The 23,639-nt window shown below is 36.4% G+C and overlaps 2 protein-coding genes and 1 long non-coding RNA gene across 6 annotated transcripts in view; 2 read left to right on the forward strand and 1 right to left on the reverse strand.

The window, feature by feature from the left end:
• LOC6053004 (calcium/calmodulin-dependent protein kinase type 1) overlaps window positions 1-23,639 on the forward strand; it is a 183,256-nt gene that overhangs the window by 39,270 nt on the left and 120,347 nt on the right. The gene's annotated exons all lie outside the window — the stretch shown is intronic.
• LOC119769425 lies at window positions 140-751 on the reverse strand. The gene is made up of 3 exons (XR_005278341.1): window positions 659-751; window positions 479-581; window positions 140-401 (listed from the first exon to the last, which is right to left on the reverse strand). It is a non-coding gene; the product is annotated as an uncharacterized LOC119769425 (long non-coding RNA).
• On the forward strand, window positions 6,921-10,043 carry LOC119769424. 3 transcript variants are annotated; one of them, XR_005278339.1, is made up of 2 exons: window positions 6,921-9,878; window positions 9,932-10,043. XR_005278339.1 is itself a non-coding variant. In XM_038261820.1 (2 exons), exon 2 carries the CDS (start codon window positions 7,511-7,513, stop codon window positions 9,545-9,547), a length of 2,037 nt encoding a protein of 678 aa, XP_038117748.1. In that variant the 5' UTR covers window positions 6,921-7,361; window positions 7,415-7,510; the 3' UTR covers window positions 9,548-10,043. The 3 variants fall into 3 exon arrangements, 1 of the variants encoding a protein (XP_038117748.1); XR_005278340.1 differs by lacking the exon at window positions 9,932-10,043 and having other exon boundaries at window positions 6,921-9,757; window positions 9,818-9,847; XM_038261820.1 differs by having other exon boundaries at window positions 6,921-7,361; window positions 7,415-10,043.

Genomic DNA, 23,639 nt, shown 5'->3' on the forward strand with positions numbered 1-23,639 from the left:
TTAAACTTTTAGAACTTGACAATGTTAAAATTTTAGAAAGTGAAGAATTTGAGGATTGTACAATCTTATAACTGTAGCATTTTAGAAATTAAAGAATTTTTGATTTATGGCATATTGGATGCTTAGAATTCTTGAAATTTCGTCATCCAAATCACTCCTGGCACAACTCCGCCAAAAAACACTACTCACCAGTTCCATTGATAACATTTTTTGGCGGATCAGGATCGCTGCCGGGAGTTTTTTTTCGTCCTCCTCCACCTTTTTATTACTTGACGTTTCATTCTCTTCTGCAAGGAGGATTGCTTCCACGATCGCTCACCGGTTACTTGCCCTCCATTTTCCGGCATAGCCCGCCGGGTTCATGACATTTTCCGTCCGCCTTCTAATCCACCCACCGAAATCTGGAACAGCAGAAACTTTGATTAGATCCCTTGCTCATTCCGGCCGTAATCGGATGACGTGGACTAATGGCACTGACCGGATGATAAATGTGATTGCTAGTATTTACAATGACAAGATCGGTGCCATGCCTGGCATCGAACCATGTTTCCACTGCTGGGCCGGTACTCGGCGTATGGCATCTGAAAAATAAACAATGAACAGTGCCCAATGCTCTTGAATTAAAATAGAAAACAACTAACTACTCAAACAAACTTACTTTGTTTTGCTCCTATTTGATTTTGTATTTTTTCAACACTTTTAACTAATTCTTGGATCCAGTCAGAACATGTTTTTGCTTGTCAGAGTACTTTCGTCGACATCGCCAAATCGTCAATCTGTCAAAAAATTGATGCGAAAAAAAATGTCATGCATGTCGAGCGTTTGTCGTCCGTTTGTCGTACTTTCGACCAATCGATATCGAAACGGTAAAATCAAAAGCGTGCGACAACTCGTACGACGTGCGACATTTTTCAAACAGGGAGCCAGCGCACTTGGTACATTGGGTGGCTAAGTTTCAAAAAAGTGACCTTCTCCAAATATTTTTTGGTATTTTTTTCTCGAAAGTAAACATTCTAACTAAGAAAAATCCAAATTTTCAAAGCTCTAAGTTTGTTTATTACACAGATACGCAAGCTGGAAGTCAATAAATGGAGTAAAAAACTAGCGTTTTTCGTAAAAAGGCTGATTGTTTAATTTTAACATAGCTCAGCCATTTTAAATATTTTATTAGGACAATTATACATCGCTGGAAAGGTAATGAGATAAGCTTTAAAACTATTAAAAAAAAATTTCATCGAATAACTGGAGCATTTTGTTGACAACACTTATTTTTTGTGTTTGTTAATCGAGTACTTTTTTTGCTAACCGATGCTAAACATGAAACTATGATCACTTGAAAGATTGGATCATAATCTAACATTGCTGAAATTTCCAGCCTGCGATTTTTTTGCGTTTTCGGAGATATGCCATTTTGAACATTTACGTTTTATCAAAATTTGCTTCAATCTACATATGCGCCCGTTTATTTCACTTGCTTTGCTACCTACTTCGTAAGCATCGTCGCTTCAAAAATCAATACCTGGTTTCAAGAAGTTCGTAATGACTTTATTGGAATTTTTTGTTGCCTACATTTAAAATTGAGTACCTTAGTCAAAATAAGGTATTCGTACCGAAGTTTCTCAAGCGAAACTGGAGAATCTCAGTTTGATACCGAAAAAAGTATTCAGCAAAATATTGACTTAGCATGATGAATTTCTGCGATCAATCCATGAAACTGATCCACATTTAAGTTCTATGTTGGTTAGTACAAAACATCATAAAAAGTACCTTTGACATAGGGTATTTTAACCATTAGTGGACCCCCTAGTAGAGCCGAAACTTATTTTTTACAATTTTTTAATATTTTAAGCACTTTTTCATAACCCGCTGTACAAAACAATGAAATCTGAAGTCTTTTGAACAATTTTGACTATTATTCAGTTATTCGTTTTTGAGCAGAAAAATAGCCATTTGAAAAAAAGTTTTTTTTTGCCTGTTATGGACCCCCTTTTCCTATAGTGGACCCGGGTCCATAATCCGATTGTGGACCCGGGTCCACTATAGGCAAACTGTTATTTTTATACCAAATTTAAACGATTTTGGATGTTTTGATGCATGGTGTAGGTCTAATGATAGATATAACGAATAAAAGATGGATTTTGCTCACTTTTCATCATAAGAAAATATGTTTTGTTAACAAATTTGGCTTTAAACAACGGAAAAATCTAACAGACATTTAAACACATTTATTTCCGTAAAAGATCAGAGAAAACTTTTCAAAAACTACTGTAAAAATAAAAATAAATTTAAAAATGTTTTTTTGATTCAAATTTTTGTATATTTATTACATAAATGGTGGACCGAAACTAAACAATACAGTTGCTTTACAGTTGGTGATAAAACCACGCACGTTTATTTAAAAAAAATGTTTTGTTATTGATTTATTATTATAAAATATCATTTCAAACTACATTGCTTCAGTTAAGTACAATTAACTATAGTTTCGATAAATTTTAAATTCTTACGGCTTCAGAATTGTTGGTACTTTTAACATGAAAACAGCTATATTTATACTCATAATTGAAAAAATATGCGTTTAGGTTGATTACAACAAGCATTTATTGTATGTTTAAGACAAACTTTTGCTTAAATACAACGTTTTCTTCATTTTTGAAGGTTAAATTTACAGGGGTCTACTTTTGGAAAAGTTTGGATTTTCGTTGTCCTATATTGGACCCCCCTAATTTTTGCTCGAAAATGAGCAGTTCTTCGCTTTATTTTAGTAAAGTTCCTTAAACTTACATTATTTCGACTTACTGAAGTTAAATGATCAGTCAAAAATGATTGGATAGTTAATTCAATAATAAAATATAAATGCTGTTTTGTTGTGAAAATGCTAGTGGCCATGGCTGATTTCAGATGTCGAACTCAAAACACTTATTTTGGTGAAAAGGACGATTCAATGTCAGTCAACATTGTTTTAAATGATGCTGAACATGCCAAATAAAAGATTTGTAGACAACAACACGAGGGTCCACTATAGGAAAGGGGTCCACTAATGATTAACGTACCCTATCCTGAAGCCGTCAGAAACTCTATAATCAAATGAATTTTCATGGACAAGAACATTAGGATTAGTAAGAATATGTTTTGTATATTATCGTTTTACTTCATAATTAATATTTTGAATAAAATTATTTTTTCTGTTATTTGATTTAACAATTCAAATTTTCGCAATTTATGCCCGTAAGGGTGGGAGGGGTCTCAAGTTATATGGCATGGACTCACAAAAAGAAACACACAGCAGTAAATAATAAATATTTGACTTAAAATGATTTATTACGCTTAACAAAATTTTGTTGGAGGAGAGGGGGGGGGGGGTGAAAGAAAGAGGAGGGAGGGGTTGTGTCCTTAAAGTGGGGATGTATTAGCTTATCCATAATTTAATAATATAAACTTGCAATACAATATATACGCAATTCTGTTGCACTTGCAAATGTATGAAAAGACTATTTATTGGAAACAATCAACTATTGAAAAACATGAAAAGTCATAAAAATCGACGTATATCATTTCGATACCATACAATCACCCAAATTTGTATGAAAAAACATTTAAAAAGCAAAAAAAATAATAAAATTAAATATGTTGTGGTTTGGTTGAGCGTTTTAGCAGAATGCATTACTATGAATACAAAGAGACGAGTTGTTCCTTTTAATTTCGCTGTGTGTGTGTGTGTGTGTGTGTGTGTGTGTGTGTGTGTGTGTGTGTGTGTGTGTGTGTGTGTGTGTGTGTGTGTGTGTGTGTTCCAATCCAATACCCGCTAACCGGTAGCGATATTATGGGAAAGTATAATTTGTATCAGACTTTGTATATGCCGAATGCTGATACAACTTATCTCAGTCCCGGGTATTAGGTGGTGATAGCCCTCGCGCTGCTTCCAACGACCCATTTCAGAATGACAGAGCTCCTTGCGGTCCAATTCCGAGGTCGCTGGGCATTGTTCGGCCCCGCCTAAACATAGAAGCAAGCATCTGAAGGAAATTCGATCTATATTTAGACTTCCAATCCTCTCAGGCAAATCAGGGATCAGCGCGTATTTAGTATGAAAAGATAACATGTTTCAACACTACGGATCAATTCACTGCTAGAGTGTAAACCTTCTGATGGCCGATTGCTTAGCGTCCCAGACCACCAATCCAGAGGTGTGAGTTCGAATCCCACCTGATTCAATTTCGTTTTTTGTTCATATTCAAAGTTCAAATTCCTGCAGGCCAAGGATTGATACCTAAGAGCATGCAATGGCACTGACCTTGTTGCGTGCTCTTCGGTTGACGTCCACGTAAAGAACATCCTGGAAGGAGCGTAACTAACTACATCCGTAGTACTGTTAGATCATCCGAATTATCTTGATCAGAACAGTATAGCTCTGGTTTCTTGCGAGTGTCCTATTTTCTTACCTCCACGTTGGCTTGGTTTTCATGATGACCTAGCTGGTGGCCTGTGGAAACGGATCGTAAACCTTTGACCACAGCGGGTCAGAGTCGAGACGGCTAAAAGAAAGGGGCGCGACAATGTGGGAAAGGGAAGTAATTTGTGATTGTAGACGGTATTGTTTTGATTCGCAGTATGTTGAGTCAACTGTACCCGAAACATCGCACAACGGGGTTTTCTCTTCTATTCATTCTCAGCTACCACCTATCTCCTATTTTTATTTTGCTCTACTGATTCTCAATTCTTCACTGATTCTTCTGTTTAATATCCATCATTTGATTTTGATTTTACTAACTTTTAATTCTCTTATCTCTCAAAGCGTTTCCACTCTTTTTTACCAATTGATACTGCTGTAAAAAACTTTGTTTTGTTTTTTTTTTCCTTAAAAATATACTTTTCCTTAGTGTACTAGTAATATCAAGTCTATTTATCATTTGCCTAACTTTTTTGATTTTATTGCGAATTTATTTATTTGAATAATTCTTTATCTGTCCTATAAATTATCATTACTAATCTAAGCTTGTTTGTTACCTCTTTTTATTAACTATTGTTAATTTCTATATCTACTTCATAAATTACTATCTTCCTTTTAATATTGATTCTTTACATAGTATATTTCCTTCACTGTCTATTGTTTTGAAACTTCACCTTTTTCTTAAGCAAGTGAGGTTCGAGCCCTTACTCAATTTATGGAATGATTTAAGGATTAACACAAATATTACTATTGTACTTTTGGTAAACTTTTATAACATGCTTAGGACCAAAAATTGTAACAAAACACCGCGACAAAAGAAATAGCAACATATAAATACGACTCAACACTAGGAAAGGTTTCAAGAGAAAGCAATACACAGTAAAATAACAACTAGTTTTTAAATTCAAACTAAAAATAAAACAGTTTTTGCTTTAATGAAAGTTGATAGGCACACTATAAATGGTTAGGCGCTTATACTTACATCAAACCCTACGTAATGTACCACCCCCGGCCGAGTTAAAATGCGTAACCGGAAAAGAAGGTGTGCATGCCTGGCACGAACACTCAAAGCGTGTTCTAGCGTGTTGCTCGTACTGACTCAGAGCAAGGGTGAGATGTAGGTGTAAGGGCAGTGCGTGTTCGTCGGGACCCTGGTGCATAAGATCGGTCAAGGCCTGTTCTTACACTGAAAATTGCGAATTGCGAATATTCAAAGTTCAAATTCCTGATTCCAAATTTCAAAGGTACCGACCGGGATTTGATCTCTGAACCTTCTGCTTGTGAGACAGAAGCCGTAACCATTAAGCCACGGAGCCGGTTATTCCTTTTAATTCCGCTATATATTTTTAATATCTTGACAGATACGTATTTCGTCTACTACTTGCAGACTTCATCAGTGTTCTGTTCTCGACTGAAGGTTCATCGCTGGTGTATCCGGATCTGTAGTTACTGTAGGTACTACCTCCTTGTTCTTCTTTGGTGCCTGTATAGGTATCAGCTTAAACAGCCACGTTGAGCCGTTACCTGAATCCTTGTTGAGTAAGCGTTGCCTGCCTTGAAGATTTCCAAACTTTCGACGATGCTTCGATGGGTTCGTGATGTGTCTTAAGATGACCGCGTCGCTAGTTATGATGTTATGTTTCTCGTTGATGATGTGTTCGGCTACTGCTGACCTGAAATGGGGGACAAATCCTTTCCGTTTTTCCTCCTTGGCAATTCTGACATCTGTGTCTATATGCTCGTCCAACCTGGTTTGCAGCAATCTCTTGATTTGTCCAATGTAGTTCATATCACAGTGGCCGCAGGATACCTCGTAGATGCCGGGTTTGCCTAAAGTCGGTATTGGGTCTTTCGTTGAACCTAAGATGGATTCCAACTGGCTGTGTCTACTGCTGAACAATAAATCGATGCCAAATTTAGCCAGTTTTTGTCGTAATGGGTGTGTTATCCTGTAGTCAAATTCTACTGCTGCTTTTTGTAGTGACTCTACTGGTGACGTAAGGGTTGTGAGTGACGTTCTGTGGAGTTTTCTTTCCTTCTTATCGATGATTGCTTGGATAGTTATTCTGCTGTAACCTTGATTTCCGCTGTTTCAAATATGTACTCCAATTCTTTTTGTTTTCCTGCTTCGCTGAGGGGTAAAGTTGTCATCCTATGTATGAAATAATGATATGCTGCCATCTTATGTTGGAATGAACGGTTTGACGTGGCTGGGATTGTTCTTCTGGTCTTTGTTGGCTTCCTGTAGATCTCGAAAGAAAACGAAGATGGGCAACCTAGTTCTCTCCTCGTCTCTTTGTATTCATATTAAATATGTCTTTATTGAACTTTCTTATAATAATTACATTTCTTTTACATGCTAAGTGGTATGGCTAAATGCTCTTCATCTTTATTGTATTTTTCGTTTTTATTATTAACTGTTCACATTCATTTATTTACTTCAAATTGTTTTACATTTTTGCATTGAATCAAATACTGTTGAGACGTCGCGCTCGGTTGAAATACTCTGCACGAACACCCCTCGTACGAACCGTAAGTAACCCAAAAGTGGGTAAGGATCAGTCAAGCTTTGAGTCTATCTGACTGACAGGGCGGAATAAACAAACGCAAACAAACACAAGAAAACGAATTGAACAGTTGGTCCTTTGGAGAAGGTGAAATTTATTGCCAGCGTTTGTAGATTCAGTTCTAATTATTTAAAGCGTTTCGTTGTGCGAAAGTGTGGTTGACGGCGTACCTTGTTGGCCAAGGTGACAGTGTTGTAGATCGAGTCCTGGAAAGAGAAAGAAAAATGTTAGGTTAGGAAATTAAAAACAATGAATTGATTAGTAACAGCTACTTACTTACCTATAGTGTTTGCGGCTGGTACGGCTCACGACGTTGGGTGATTTAGGAGTCGAACGGGAAACCAATCGTGAGTAACTTTACCTGTGAAGAAAATACTAGTGAATTAATAAAACTTATTAGCTTTTAGCGATTACTTAACAACTACATCCCGGTGTGATCCGCTCAAGAGAAGGTGTCCGAAATCCTCCCCAACAAATCTAAAAGGATTGCCCAATTATGATACCAAGCACTACCAGCCGGAGCTGCTACAAACAAGATCTTTACCGCTATCTGTACCGGTCGGGGTTGACCAGCGAATGCATTGGAACAGAGCGACCGGAACAGACTCCCGGTGGCCCGCACAGACATCAATTACTCGAGGAAAATATCGATAGTGGTGCGATGGGTGATACAAAACCAAAAGCAACCAACAGGAGTTCCAGCGGACGCCTAGCCAGACTACGGCAGCAGAAACTGGCCGTTCAGGAAGCTTTGCTGAAGAAGCGGCAGGAGCTGACCGACTTGCAGGCAAGGATTGAGCAGGATTACGAAGAGGATCGCAGAAAGTTTGAGATGGAGTGGGAGATGCGCTACAACAACCTGCGATTGCGGGATGAAGGCGTAGCCGGGAACAATATCAAGGCTGGAGAGGAGCAGGGAGAGGAGAAGAAGGATGAGTTGCTGGATAGGGTACGGAGGTACGAGGTCGGAAGTACGATGGCGGAACTAGCGGAGACGACGAACGTTGTTCTGGAGAAACTTTTCGTGACGGAATCAGGGTCAGGTGCTAGGGTGGTCGACATGGAGTCACCAGCTGGCACATCCGGTTCAGTTTGCGCGTTGGCAAGTTTTTCTCGAGAATGCGAATCTGAGGAGCTCTCGTTAGAAGTTCACCTTGAGGAAACGGCGGTACCAACTCGATCTGGAAGTAGTCTCAATCCTGCATCTGCCACAAACGCTCTAACTGCTGAGATACCAACGTCCCCGAATGGCATTTCCGGGAATTCATTTGCTAACGATCTGGTGTATCAGGACGCTTCACTGCAAAAGCCAAAAGACTCCTGCTGTCCGGAACAAGCGGAATCGTGCATATTGCTGGACGGACATGATGAGGATGTGGACGAGTTTCGGTTGAAATCAGGGCGACTAAAGTTGAAGGAAGAAGAACTCGTAGGGCAAGGAAAAGGAACGCTACTACAGAGGACTTCTTCAGGGCAACAAGCTGTAGACCAGAAGCGACAACTTCCACAGAAGCCTAGGTGTCAGCCGTTGCAGAGCAATGCGTTGCAAGATTCCGGAGAAGACAGTCTCCCGACGACCGAAAAAGGATCTAGGCAACTTCTGAGCTGTGGAACGACAGTGAAGGAAGAAATCAATCGCTTTGGCCAGACACAGATCGACAGCGCGTTTGTCGACACCAGTCGAAGGTGTGGATATTCAGGTGCAGCGAAGAAGGTGGTCTGGTCGAAAGCGAATAAGAAGAAGCTGATCGTGCGCACGGATGAGCGCGAAAGGAGTTTGCTGCTGAAAGAGCGGTGGTTGATGATGGGTAGGAAACCAGCGTCACTCACAACAAAAACTCGTCGAAGCAATCCGTGGCGCGGAACAGTTGGGTGGAGGTACACCGATGGATGGAGAAAGATAGGGCCTGTAGCAGGTCGTGGCAGCACGGTGTGGGACTGGTACGAAAAGGTGCCGCATCGACGCTGTAAGCGAAAGTACGAGTACGTGCCGAAATTGGATCAGCAGCAGTTAGGACTGCGGATGCTGGAGGAAGAGGAAGCTGCTTTAGATCCGGAGTTGGTTGCCAAAGGTGCTCGCAAGAACAACAGCTCGGCAACGATCTACGCATTCTGTGTTGATACGTCGCCACAGATGACGGAGAACGAGAGATTCCCGAGGAGTTGGACACTGCAGTTGGCGTTGGGGGAACGGCCAAGCAGGATCCAGATCTGCAAGGGGCAGGACAATCACCTGCTGCATGAGCTGTTGAAGCATCTTCCTGAGGAAGTGGACTCGGCATCGGAAAGCGTCGAACGGATCCCCAAGAAGGAAACGATCGATGGACGAGATAAGGCAATGCAGCTGGCTGTACGACGAGCGCGCTTTGGTAGTAGGCGTGTAAGCCTGGACCGGAAGTTCCGGACCATCTTAACGGGTCGGGGTATGTTGAGACGTCGCGCTCGGTTGAAATACTCTGCACGAACACCCCTCGTACGAACCGTAAGTAACCCAAAAGTGGGTAAGGATCAGTCAAGCTTTGAGTCTATCTGACTGACAGGGCGGAATAAACAAACGCAAACAAACACAAGAAAACGAATTGAACAGTTGGTCCTTTGGAGAAGGTGAAATTTATTGCCAGCGTTTGTAGATTCAGTTCTAATTATTTAAAGCGTTTCGTTGTGCGAAAGTGTGGTTGACGGCGTACCTTGTTGGCCAAGGTGACAGTGTTGTAGATCGAGTCCTGGAAAGAGAAAGAAAAATGTTAGGTTAGGAAATTAAAAACAATGAATTGATTAGTAACAGCTACTTACTTACCTATAGTGTTTGCGGCTGGTACGGCTCACGACGTTGGGTGATTTAGGAGTCGAACGGGAAACCAATCGTGAGTAACTTTACCTGTGAAGAAAATACTAGTGAATTAATAAAACTTATTAGCTTTTAGCGATTACTTAACAACTACATCCCGGTGTGATCCGCTCAAGAGAAGGTGTCCGAAATCCTCCCCAACAAATACATTTGGGTAAAAAAGAAAAAATCACTTTAACAACTAATCCTAACTTAAAACTAAAAATAGTAAATTCATTGAAATATTCAAAATCATTAGAACGAGTAAACTACGAACTGTATTTTAAGAAAAATCCTCCAAGGGTTCTTACTTGTTCCTGGCGAGTTTTTCAACCACGCAGTGTTGTTGTCATCTCGATGAAAATGTTCAGATGTTCTTGAGGTGAAAACAGGTTACTACTGCCTTCATCCGTGGATGCTGGTTGGTTCTCCCTCGGTTGCTGACTGAAGCCAGGAGGTGTTGTATTCTCTGCAACTTTTTGCCGCTGATTCAATGGCAATGGCTGCAGATTTGGAACCACTCGAACAGATCCCGCTCTTGGTGACGGCAAAGCTGGAAAATCCACGTCCGTGAATGCTGGTGGTGTTTTGCGACGATTTGGTTGGTGCCTGGTCGTCGCTTGCTGCCAAACTTTTACGAACTCAGCTCGTTTTGGGCAGCTCCGATTCTTGGTCGAATGGTCGCCACCGCAATTGAAGCATTTGGCTTCGATGTTCTCGTTGATTGCTTCGCAAGCTTGAGTTTTGTGCTCACCTCCGCATGTTGCACAACGACTCTTGATAAAACAAGTCCTTCCACAATGTCCAAATTGCAAGCAGTTCGAACATTGTGTCACGTCACGGTGCACTGGACGATAACGTTCTCAAGTCAAGATGATGTTGAAAATTGCCCGAACTGCTTTCAGCTCAGACGGCGTTGTCGATCCTTTCTCGAGATGAACCAGGTACAGTTGATCACGGTACTTGATGTCCTTGTTGTGTCTCGTCATCTTGAAGACTTCGATCACGTTCAACTCAAGAGTTTTGAGCTCTTCTTTAGCACACTCACATCCATGTCGTACAGGCCACGGAGGACCTGTTTCATGGGGCGTTTACCTGGGTCGTGATGGCTGTAGTATTCAATCTTTGTGTTGTTCAGGAATTCCCGAACGTAGTTGTAATCCTTTCTGGTAGGTAGCAGAATTTTGAGTCCATCAGCACACAAGCGAATGGAAGCTCGTAGAGTACCAGATTTGATAAACCCGGCCAGCCACTTTCGCACCGAATCCGATGACGATGTTTTCACAAAAATGGGTGGTAACTTTTCCCGTCGTTCAAATTCTTCCTTCTCGCTCACGTCCACAGGGAGGGTAGCGAACTGGTTTCCAGACGAATTTTGAGCGTCCTTGCTCAAACTGCCTGACATTGCAGGTAGCGCTTCGGCATTCTTTAGCTTCTTCAAATCTGCCGATCCTGCTGGTTAGGACCGCCTCTTTTTCTTGCCGTGAGCAGTGTTGCGTTCCTCACGCGCTCGTAAGCGCACACTTTTCGCTCATTCGTGAGGAGGAGCGCTGCGCGAGCTAGCTTACGTTTGCTCCGATTTTTTTAGCTCACGTTTGCTCCACGCTCGCTCTCGCGCTCATTTTGCACTCACGGAGCGCTAGTCGTTTAACTTTTTGAGAAAGTTTTTTTTTCAATTCTAGATGAATTTTTTGCTTGATGCGCAGCAGGGCTGTGGAAATATCACTTTGTGAATAAATTTTATGATATATTGATTGGAATATCTTATTTTTTATCAACCATTTTTTGAATAATAGGTTGCATTCGCAAGGGTCAAATCATTACAGAGACATACAGTTAAATGTAGGGGAGAGTGGGGAGACTTGATCCCCTTTTTTTGTATCGCACATAACTCTGTCAATTTCTCACAAAACTATAAACTTTTTGCATGAATTGAAAGCTTAAACATTCATCTGTGTTTGGCTAATAAGGATATTTCATCAGATGAACTCTTCGAATCATGCCAAGTGTTTTAAAAAAATATTTTAAACCGGCATTTTAAAAATGTTAGGGGTAACTTGATCCCCCTTTCAACATTTTGAAGAAATCTTAAGCAAAATGTTTCTTATTCATCCAAACTTTAGATTTTCTATAAGTTACAGCAATTTCACATAAAACCTGTACGTTTGTGTTCAAAATATAACAAGTTTATTATGTTAAATATTTAAAAACTTAAAATATTATTTTTTAGACCAAAATTAAGCATTAGGGTGGGTACGTTTTTCAAAAAGTTCTCGGATCAAGTTTTAGTATGGTTCTCCTTGTAGGGCATGCCCATAGGGACTTTCATGCCAAATATCAGCTCATTTGGTTGTAAACTGGCTGCGCGCATCAGGGTTAAAGTTTACATGGGAATTACTATGGGAAATTGGATCTTTTTGTTCAAACGCTCCTACAGGTCTGGGGAAATCACGCGCCAACTTCTGGTATGGTCAGGCCTATGGGGAATGGTCTGGAGAACACTTTTCCCGAAGAGAGCATATGGATTCGTTGTCCCTAGACCTGGCGCATCGGCAAACAATCCGATGTCTCCGGAATCAACGGTTTTCTCTCAAAAAGCATCAAATTTTCCTTAGCATGCTATGAAAGCTCGATGAACACCGCGACGCCATACGTCAGGCAGCGACCACGTGGTTGAAATATTTGAAAACAAATACAAAATTGCTATGCAAAGATTCTGAATTCGACTAAATAATGGCAGGATTACTCGAAATGTTCATTTTCTAGTTAAAAGAAGGTTTGCAATTGAATATTCCAGCCGTTTCTCACCCACGTGGTAGCTGCCTGACGGATGGCGTCGCGGTGTTCATCGAGCTTTCATAGCATGCTAAGGAAAATTTGATGCTTTTTGAGAGAAAACCGTTGATTCCGGAGACATCGGATTGTTTGCCGATGCGCCAGGTCTAGGGACAACGAATCCATATGCTCTCTTCGGGAAAAGTGTTCTCCAGACCATTCCCCATAGGCCTGACCATACCAGAAGTTGGCGCGTGATTTCCCCAGACCTGTAGGAGCGTTTGAACAAAAAGATCCAATTTCCCATAGTAATTCCCATGTAAACTTTAACCCTGATGCGCGCAGCCAGTTTACAACCAAATGAGCTGATATTTGGCATGAAAGTCCCTATGGGCATGCCCTACAAGGGGAACCATACTAAAACTTGATCCGAGAACTTTTTGAAAAACGTACCCACCCTATTAAGCATGTTTACAAAAGCTGCAAATTTTTGTTTACGAAACTTTTGAAAAATGGTTCAAACTGCAGTAAGTTATGTACAACTATACTAAAGGAAACTATGTATGAAAACCCAGCTCAATTAATTAATCTTGAGGCTGATTCCAGTGACTGTAAAAATGCAGGGATCAAGTCTCCCTAAACGCACTTTTTTAAACAATTGATTGTAAAAATAGTATGACGATAAATTTAACATCAAATGCGTAAGGGTTTTGGAGTTGATAAGTTTATCAAACAATTCATGTGTAAAAAATAATTTTTTGAATAATTTTTGAGTGTTTTCTATACATATCAATACAAAGAAAAAAAAATCTCTTGGAAGTTTTTGCAGCTCGTTTTAGAAAAATGTGTGTAACTGAATCTAAACATTTTTTAATTTTTTTCTTTGTTTTCTACAATGAGTTTTAGTTAATTTCGCACAACTTTCTAGAACAAAGCTAATTGTTTTACCCACATGCTGACGAGATACAGGCTTGGGATCAAGTGTCCCCGGGGATCAAGACTCCCCACTCTCCCCTATACATATTTTTGAATTGAAAGGCCATATTTAATAAAGGTAAGCAGCGACAGGTGCGGGAGGAAGGGTATAGACGCCTAAATAAAAAGGGCTGTAACCCTTAGAAAAAATTACAAAACAATTAATTGTTTCAAGAGGATTTATATTATGCTCTGTTAAGTTCGATGCAATGTTATGTGCTTGGTTGATTAAAATATATAATTAAACTGTTTTATGTACCGTAAACCGGGGTGACTTTGATAGGATTTCAATTTGATTTTGGAATATTTTCCAACAGGTAAGGTTATTCTCAAGATTATTATTTTTTAATATGTACTGGGGTAGGCCACACAAAGTCCATGCACTATTTTGGAAAAAATAAGTTTTTTCAATAGTGTTTAGAAAAATAGTTACGTTAAAAATTCTTAGTTTAAATTCCGGGGTGACTTTGATAGTCATAGTTTTTCTTGTTAAAATCATATTATTTAAGATGTTCAAATTTTATTTGTACGTTAAATATATCATCACTAAAGTAGTTGATAAAGTTTTAAGGAAAAAAAACAATATTAATACTTAGTTAGCTAAGTTTATAAGCTTTTTAGCAAAATACATATAAATTTTGGGCTAAATTGGTAAAAAGTCGGAACTTTGCCTAAAATTTGTTAGAACAAGTTTTGTTTATAAAATGATCGATTTATATTGCATTATATACTGAATTCAAAGCACGAACGAATCACAAGTTTTCACATTTTACATAAAATTTGTTCAACTGAAATTGCCTATAAATTTGGAAATTTATTTTTAATTGTGTTCCAAAAACACACATTATTTATTATTTACAAACTTATTTAACCTTCTTCTAGTGGAAAATTGCCCAAAGAATCCGAAAATGCATTCCGTTTTCCGATTCGAAATCATGTTCATTGAGAAAATCAAGACACTTTGAGAAGTTTAAAATAATGACTTTAATCAACATTTTTTGAATTATAGTTAACTAACAATTTAAACTTCTCAAAATTTTATGAAAACTTCTTCTTGAGGTACTTTGAATACTTTTCTACCACGGTCAGTATGATTCTAAACAATTCCGTACGTATTTTTAAAAAAAAAATCCGTACGTATTGCGGAAAAATCTCAAACCTATCAAAGTCACCCCGGCTATCAAAGTCACCCCGTTTTACGGTACCTGTTCACTGTTTTGACTACCTTTCCAGAGTGCGGATCAGAATGAGCAACCATTAAAAAAGTTATTCCGTTTATTAAATCATTCAGTGATTCTGTGATTAGAAACGGCTGATAATTTCTGTAGAGTTAGTGTATATTTGGACAAACATTTAACAATTAAAATTTTAAAGGTATTTGTTTCAATCCTTTCTGTAAATTTCCTTTATGAGAAGCAATTTAATTATAATAAAATCCGACTGATTTTTTAACATTTTTAATGGGTTATAACGAGCATTTCCCTAGCTTGTTACACTTACCCCACTTTCCCCTATGAGCATTTTACTGCGACGATATCTTTCTGTGATGATTAATTGGAGCGCAGGATTCAGGATTCTATTTTAAAAGGTCCAGGTTGTTGCAAGTGCAAAAGTGAAAAAATGCTGAGTCATCGTCTAAAAATAGACGGCGTCTTATCTCGTCCCAGCAAAATAAAGTTGACAAAGTAGTCGGATTCGTTGGATGAAAAGTGGAAAAACGTGGTCTCAAAATGGCAACGCTATCAAATTATAGGACATTTAAAAACAATCTAAAGTTTATGCCTGCAGTTATTGTACATTTTTACAGTGCACAGCAACTCGGTTTTGGTTCCGTAATTGACAGCTGTTCTTTTATTTTGATGAATAATTGATAGCTGCTGTGGTCCAGCAGGGATGCCAGATTTGCAGATTTCTCTGCAAATTTGAAGATTTCCGAAATTTGTTGCAGACAACTTTTTTGTTGCAGATTTTTGCAGATATTTTACCGGTGAGGTTTGCAAAAAAAATTTAATTCTTATGTGACAATTTCTTTGAATAAGTTGAGTACATAGCATTTTACAAATTTAGAATCAATCTTCTTAGACCTACATCAAGTTTGATTACTGTCAAAATATGCAAGTATTCCAAATTTTAGGAATTTTACCAACCATTCTTTTTAATCACTTGAGAATTGTCGCAAAAAAATTACAAATCAGATTGTGCGCTCTACAACATGGCTTTGGTATACTCTACTGCAAGAATCCTGCTCAAAGCTAGGTGTTCAAAAGGTTGAAGTTGCTTGTTTTCCAAGATGTTGGCTATTGTTGAAAAAAAAAAGCTGTCCTTTATTCCAAATATGAGCTCATTCTGACCACAGGAACCCCTCCCTCTAATCGTTTGAAATTTGTATGGGAGAAATCGTCAAAATGTATGGAAAATTGCAACTGTTACACTTTTTTACTCGTGGAGGGCGTCATAGTTATCCGATTCTAACAATTTCTCAGATGTTGAACCTTCATTAATTTTAGAAAAACTTTCCTCAAGACACCATATTTTTAGGAACCCGGTGTCAGAATGAGCTCAAATTTGGAATTTATCCTAGTGATGGGTCAATCTTTGAATTCAGGGGGTAGTTCCGAAGAAGCCCGAATACAAAAAAAAAACATAAATAAATTCAATTTGAGTTTTGGCATTTTTTTATATTAATTTCTTCATGTTTTGAAATAACGGTGAATTTGATTTTCTACCTCTGTTTCCTATTTTTAAAAACAAAAAAAATATATGGAAGTGCGAATCTACATAAGATTTTCAATGTGAGTCTCAGTAGTAAAACGTTGGTCTCGGTCTTAGTTGTTGTTAGGCCGTTAAGTCACCACGTAGGAGTTGTTCTCCTGGTATATTCAATAGCAATTTCTAAATAAGACATTTAATTTTAATTAAGATTCAATGATTCAAATATGATTTTCATTCGTTTTTTATTTAATTTGCCAAAAATATTGACAAAAACACTTAACGAGTTTTTTTTCTTAAGTCACGCAAAAACTCTAATTTTAACTAATTCGTACAATGCGAAAAAGTCAAACAGGCTAAACTATAGCGATAATGTATATCGAGAAATTAAAAGTGAGAGTGTGCGCAACATGGAGTTAAACTTTCTGTGAAGTTGCTGTGAAGATTACAATAGCACTTTGAAAAGTTTAACTCCATGTTGCACGCAGACACTCTCACTTTTAATTTCTCGATACAGCTTCTTTTCGCGGGAAGCACAGGTACAATATTGTTCAATCTACAAGAAAATCAATAATTTTTCCGAATATGTCAAAATATACGGAGTTTCTTTTTTAATTGAACCGCTACAGCCAAATTTGATCGATGATTTGTTTCAGTGAGTTTTGTTTTTGATAACCTATTTATTTTTGTTAGTTTATGACAAACAGCTAATTTAAATTTGCCAAAAACATAAACTAACAATTTGTAACAAATTTTATCCCAATTCAATCAACAATGATGTTGCAAATGTTTTTTTAAGTTGTTATCTCCTCTTTTAATTTTTTTTTCTTATATGTTTAACGACAAACTGCAAAAGAATCATACATGAATACGATTCCTAATAAATAGGTCACTTTTACTAATGAATTTTGTAGCACTTTCTTCATTATTGTTTGTATTGCTTATTGTGAGATAAAATCACGTTTCTCTTTCGAAAAGGTCATATAAGACTAACATTACAAAAGGGACAAACATTCAATATTACGCCCTTTAAAATGTTAGTCATGATTTGAAAATTTTGAAAATATTGTTTTCGAAAAGATCGGAAAATTTCACAAATATTTCATATTTTAACATTGAAAATCGGACCATTAGTTGCTGAGATATCGACATTGAAAAATGGTGGGCTGTTTGGGTGAGACATAGAAAACATCAATTTTCCTGTTTTTAAACCTTTGCATTGCAATATCTCAGCAACTAAAGGTCGTATCAACAAAGTCCGAAGAAGCAAAATATAGAGAATTTCAGCTTTTCAAAAATATTTTTTTCAAAAGTGGGCAAACATGTGCACTAATTTAAAAAAATGAAAAACTGCGACTATTTTCAAAAAAGTCACCTAAATATGGATTTAACTTGAAAACGGTGCACTTTATAAAAATTTCAATAAAGTACTTTTTGATTGCAAATTTGATTTTACATAAAAAAATGAAGTTAAAAAATTTTTGCGACCAAAATTTCGATTTTTTTAAAAAATCAGTATTGATTAAAAAATTTATAACTCGGTCAATGATTTTTTGCACAACCTGGAAATTTCTGAAAAGTTGGCATTTTATGTCCTCTAAAACATATCAGAAAATAAAAAAAAATTAAAATAGTGTTTTTTTGCTAATTGAGTTTTAGTGATAAAAAGTTAAATAAAAAGTCACCAAATTTTTTTACCGTGTATCATTTTTTTCCAGTGTAGTCCGTACCCATACCTACAACTTTGCCAAAGACACAAAATCGATCAAAAAATTTCTTCAAAAGATACAGATTTTTGAATTTTCATACATCATTTATGTATGGACAGCTGCCAAATTTGTATGGAAAATTATATGGACAAAGTAATAATGCAAAATTGCTTCTTTGGGCATAGGGACCATCCATAAACCACGTGGACACTTTAGGGGGGGGGGGGGGGGGGGGGTATGGCGATTGTCCACGATCCATACAAAAAAGATTTATTTTGTATGGACAATTGTCCACGAAGGGGGGGGGGGGTAAAAGATTCCCAAAAAAGTGTCCACGTGGTTTATGGATGGTCCCATACCGAAGGCACCAAAAAAGTTTCAGTCGGATTAAAAAATACAAAAAAAATCGCATGACCGAAATCCTAGAGAACTGCTCATATAAAGAATGATAAGTTTAGTTTTTTTTAAGTGTTTGAAATAAAATCATTTTAACACATATTGTTTGCCTTGTTTTTTTTTTTATTTTGGGTTTGTGTTTCGAATCATTTCAAAATATTTCGAATATTTTTTTTAAATTGTACAAAAAACGTTAGTTGCATATTTCTTTTCCACGCCTATTTTTTATTTCATTGGATTAATTAAAATAATTATAATTCTAAATTTCTGAAAGACTATTACAATTTTTCTTAAAAATTTGGCAGCAGTGCACAAAAATGGTTTTAAAAAAATAATTAGAATTAATTTTTAATGCAATCGATATTTAAAAAGATTTTTTTTGCTTACAGAAGAATCCAATGAAAATAAACTTGAAAACAGAAAAAAAAACAATAAATAAATCATAGCGTTTCTAGTTGTCTGAAAGGGCACAAGACATGAGTTTTGATTATTTTTTAAAATATTAAACATGACATAGCAAAATTACTATAGAAGTAACATAATTCAATTTATATATAACTTAAAATCTTCATGTGTATATTTCAATACTAAGGCAAGCATTTTTTCACCATCAATGGTACACAAAAATATCAAATCTGGAGGAATTTCTTATAATAAAGCTCAACTGTTAACAAAATAAATCCAGAATATGCTGGAAAAAAAATATTAAAATACAGGATAAAAAAAATACATAGAAAATAAATTGTAGGTATTGGAGGATGAATTAAACTCACAAAAAAATTGAACTGTAGGACTATAGGCTAGAGGCATACATAAGATTAATTAAAACATAAATTGCAATTTGAGTGCTTTTCAATTCGGTTTTGATTAAAATATAAAAAATATTAAAACATAAAACTTTTATCTAAATAATATCTGACATGTTTTTATTTATTTTAATATGCAACAATCGTCTCTCCATGGATTTAAATTGATGGGACCGCTTAGGGAAAGATTTAGCGAAAATACAAATAGAAATACAAAAGATTAATCGATTTTGCAAGAAGATTAGAGTATGGATTCATCACTGTTTATATCAAAACGACAGCATTTTTTATGTTTTGTTCAAAGGTCAAGTTTATCAAGGAGAAAATCGACAATAAAGTTTTGACTTTTACATGTTAACAAAAAAAAACATTTTTTTCATGATAACACATACAGCCCAGACTCGACTGATTCAAGTTTTACTTTTATGAAGTTCTATAAATTTACTTGTGATAAACAAACAAATAAACACAATATTAAAAAAAATCATTTTATCATCCAGCTCTACAAAAAAGTAAAAAATTAAAAAAGTTTTAAAATTGAATTTACGAGCCATTTGAATAAAAAAAAGTGTTTAAAAATGCATTAAACACTTGTCCAGTTGTTTTGAAATCATTAGTTTCCAAAATATCTAAATATTTACGAAAATTTTATTTTTCGCGAAAAAAAGTTTTTTATGGAATTTTATAAAAATTCAAAATTATTTTAATCCAGCCCAAAAATGCTAAATATGATTATCAATGTAGAAAAATTCATTTTAGATTGTTTTCAGTGGATTTAATTTCTATTTTCATTGAAATTTTGAGGTTTTTTGAAAAAATATATTTTTTTGCCCCCTGATTTTTTGGACAAATTTTGAAGGTGGGGGCGACATAAACTTTGAAAAATATTTGCAACGGCTTTACAAGAAATTAAAAATGTAAAACATTGATTGATTTCGTTAACCCTCTAACGCCAAGAGCTGTTTGCTTATCGTAAAAAAATTAAATGGTTGAATTTTGGTACAATAATGCAGGAAATACTTTACTTTAACCCATAAACATCGAATTGGTGCAAAAAAGTTGAATTTGAAGTAGTGCACCCAGAGCACCATCAGGAAGATGAGCAACTTTTTTCTAAATCACAAAAACTGATTTTCTTCAAATCTATTGATCCAGTTGTATGAAAAGGCTTCGAAATATGTTTAAAACTAATTATTCTTTTCTGTAAGACCATATTTCTGAAGAATGAAATACAAATTCTAAAATCTCTGCACTTTCAGATTTCTTTGATTTGATTTGGAGAGATGTTAGCATACATTCTACATGAACAACTGCAACTTAAAACACCATGAAAAGTTGTATCAGTATATTTGAGTTTAAAGTTTTGGTGCTCTGAAGTAACCATGGGCGTGAGAGATTTAACTTCTCTAATCTAATTATTGAAATTAGTTTTAAAAATATATATTTTTTTTAATTTTTGTGATATTTTAGAACGCAACACATTTTTTCTGTTGAATTGTTTTAGTTTAGCTTTTCCATTCCCATTAATTTTGTCGTGAATAGCGAACCATAAATTTTCGTATGAAAGAATTATAATTCAGAGACTTATTAATATTTGAAATAAATAAGAATTTTCGTATCAATTTAGAAAATTATCGCATAGGTATTTTAACTGCGAGATGCAACAGATTTCCTCTTATAATAAATAAAATAATTTCGAAGTTTATGTTAATAACTGACATGACCATACAAATAGTAAATATTTCATGTAAAGTGATGCAAGAAGAATAAGCCCTTAAAATAGTTATCAAAAAGTTGGACGTATCTGAAAATATGCTACCTGGACTTTAGAGATTAAAAAAAAATATTTATAATTACGTGAAATCTGCTGAAATCGTTGAAACAATAATTTCCTTAGATACAATACTGCACGAAATAAGACTATCGCTAATTTTATTTTAACTTTTTGTTAAGTTATCTAAAAGTATCACAAAACTAAAACCGTGCCCTAATTATTTATTGAAAATTATTTTAAATGACAGTTAATTTTTTTGTATAATTTTGGTTTTCGAAACACATTGGAAAAACCCCTAAAAAGAATTTTTATATTAGCCTTACCTTGAAATAGAAAAAACACATATAGAAATAAAATACAAAAAGTATCTTGATAAAAATGTTTTAATTTTAAAAATATTGTTTGTATATTTTTTAAATTTTACTTTAGGGTTATCCTGTCGTTTTATCGAAAGGGGAAACACATTGCAATTCGATCCAGACTTTTGATCATGTAGGTAAATAAGATTTAATTGAAACTATAGTACATTTTATTACGTTTTTTCAAATTAATTGAATTTAATGCAAATAATTTTAGTTTGTTTTCACACAGATTTAAGTACATAAAACATACATTAAACGTTGTTTAAGTCAAACATCATAATTTATTTAAACAGAATTGATACGAATCCATAAACCTAGTTTTACGTGTATATAAGTTTGCAGATTTTTGCAGATATTTGAAAAAAATTGCAGATAACTCAAAATTTCATCTGGCATCCCTGGGTCCAGCTGCCTTTACTGAGATATAAATGTTTTTATCAGGGATGGAATAATCACAAAAAAAATCAATTTCGCTTGCGAACTTTCTTCACCCGCGAAAGAGAGAGGAGGCTAATCACGGAGAAGAAAATCGCTCCCGAACATCTCCAAGAAAATCAATCTGCTGATGATTTTTTTGTGAATTTCCTTGTCAGCACCACTTAAAAATATTTATTTCACTTTGTTTAAACACATTGCCCATCTACAAAATGTGACAGGTCATATTTCGACGTGTGACGTTACACTTGTTAGTGTAGTAGTGAAAAAGATATTCCGCCGAATAATCAAGATGATGATTTTTTTAGATTCAGTGTCTTGCGAACCTTCGTGGTGAACGGACACTAGAGCTGCGGTATTTTTTACTACCTAAGCTCAGAGTTATTTCAAACAAAATTCACAGTCTTTTTAAAGACTACCTGAGTTACTTTCCAAAATTCTAAACAGTCTTTTCAAGACTAACCCCACCTGAAATTTTGTTGTATTTTACAAACGAAGCCATCTTTTTAAGAGAACTTTGCTTGCAAAATGCGTCAAAACAAAGGTAAACGCAAATCTTCTGAAGATTTGATCGTTACGTCGGTGAAGCGTTTGAACGCTAAACCGGCTAACGGAAACAGAAAAAGAAAACAGCCTCATCCGAGGTCTGATTCTGATTCTGAAAGTGAGGTCAATCCTCCAATTCCATTGGCAAACAGTTTCGGTGTTTTATCCGAAACTGTTGACAAGGATCCTTCTCCTCGTACTGAGCCTTCTGCCGTCGAGAAACGAGTAAAGGCTCCGCCAATTGTAGTGACTTCCGTCTCCGATTTGGCCAGCTTTCGAACGCAACTGAAGAATTGCAAGGAAACTTGCAATTTGAAGGTTTCGTTCCAGCTTGGTCGAAGAGGAGAATGTCGCTTGTTGACGGAATCTTTACAAGATCACCAAACTTTTGTTGGTTATTTGAAAAACCACAAACACAATTTCTACACGTATGAGACCAAGAATGCTCGTCCATTCAAGGCGGTCCTGAAAGGTCTCTCCAACGACTTGTCGGTGGATGAGATCAAAAACGAACTTAAGGTGTTGCTTGGCTTTGCCCCATCCCAAGTAATACCAATGAAGAAAAAACAAACGGGAATATTTCTCGCTTTGGTTTGACTTCACAATTTTATCTGATTCATTTCAACAGAAATGAAATCAACAATTTGAAACTTTTGGACAAAGTTCAGTTTTTGTTCCATGTACGGGTAAAGTGGGAGCATTTTAAGAAACATGGCGGTAATGGCCAGAATCTGACCCAGTGCCGGCGTTGCCAGGCATTCGGTCACGGTACTGATCATTGCGCCATGGTTCCAAAATGCATGGTTTGCGGGGATTCTTCTCACGACAAGGACAATTGTCCCGTGAAAGAAGTCACCCAATTTAAATGTGCAAATTGTGGTGGAAATCACAAATCAAATTTCTGGGATTGCCCCATCAGAAAAAAGGTTTTGGATTCTCGTGCTAAGCATCAGCCGAAAACCAAACCGAAATTTTCAAGTCAGGTTGTACCTGCATCTTTAAATCAAACGTTCGTGCTGTCTCACTCGAACAATACCCCTACCATGGAAAAGTTAGGTAACAGCAATGGTATTTCTTATGCCAACGTCGTTTCGGGTTCGGGTTCATCCACGAATTTTAAATCCTCTACCAATTTTCAAATTGGGCAGGTACCTCAAATTTCATTTGAAAATTTTTCTGCTGGCAACGCTTTGGGATCTTCTGATCTCGGCGATGTTACGTTTGAAAAAATGACTTTTTTTGCAAAACTCACTGTTTGGTTTGATTCAAACAATGAGTAATGCTACATCCATGATGGAAGCTATCCAGATT

Source organism: Culex quinquefasciatus, chromosome 3 (genome assembly GCF_015732765.1).
Source record: "Culex quinquefasciatus strain JHB chromosome 3, VPISU_Cqui_1.0_pri_paternal, whole genome shotgun sequence".
NCBI classification, from domain to species: domain Eukaryota; kingdom Metazoa; phylum Arthropoda; class Insecta; order Diptera; family Culicidae; genus Culex; species Culex quinquefasciatus.

What these genes read in the sequence shown, in the direction of transcription:
- LOC119769424 (XM_038261820.1), top strand. Translation starts at nt 7,511, where the DNA reads ATGATACCAAGCACTACCAGCCGGAGCTGCTACAAACAAGATCTTTAC.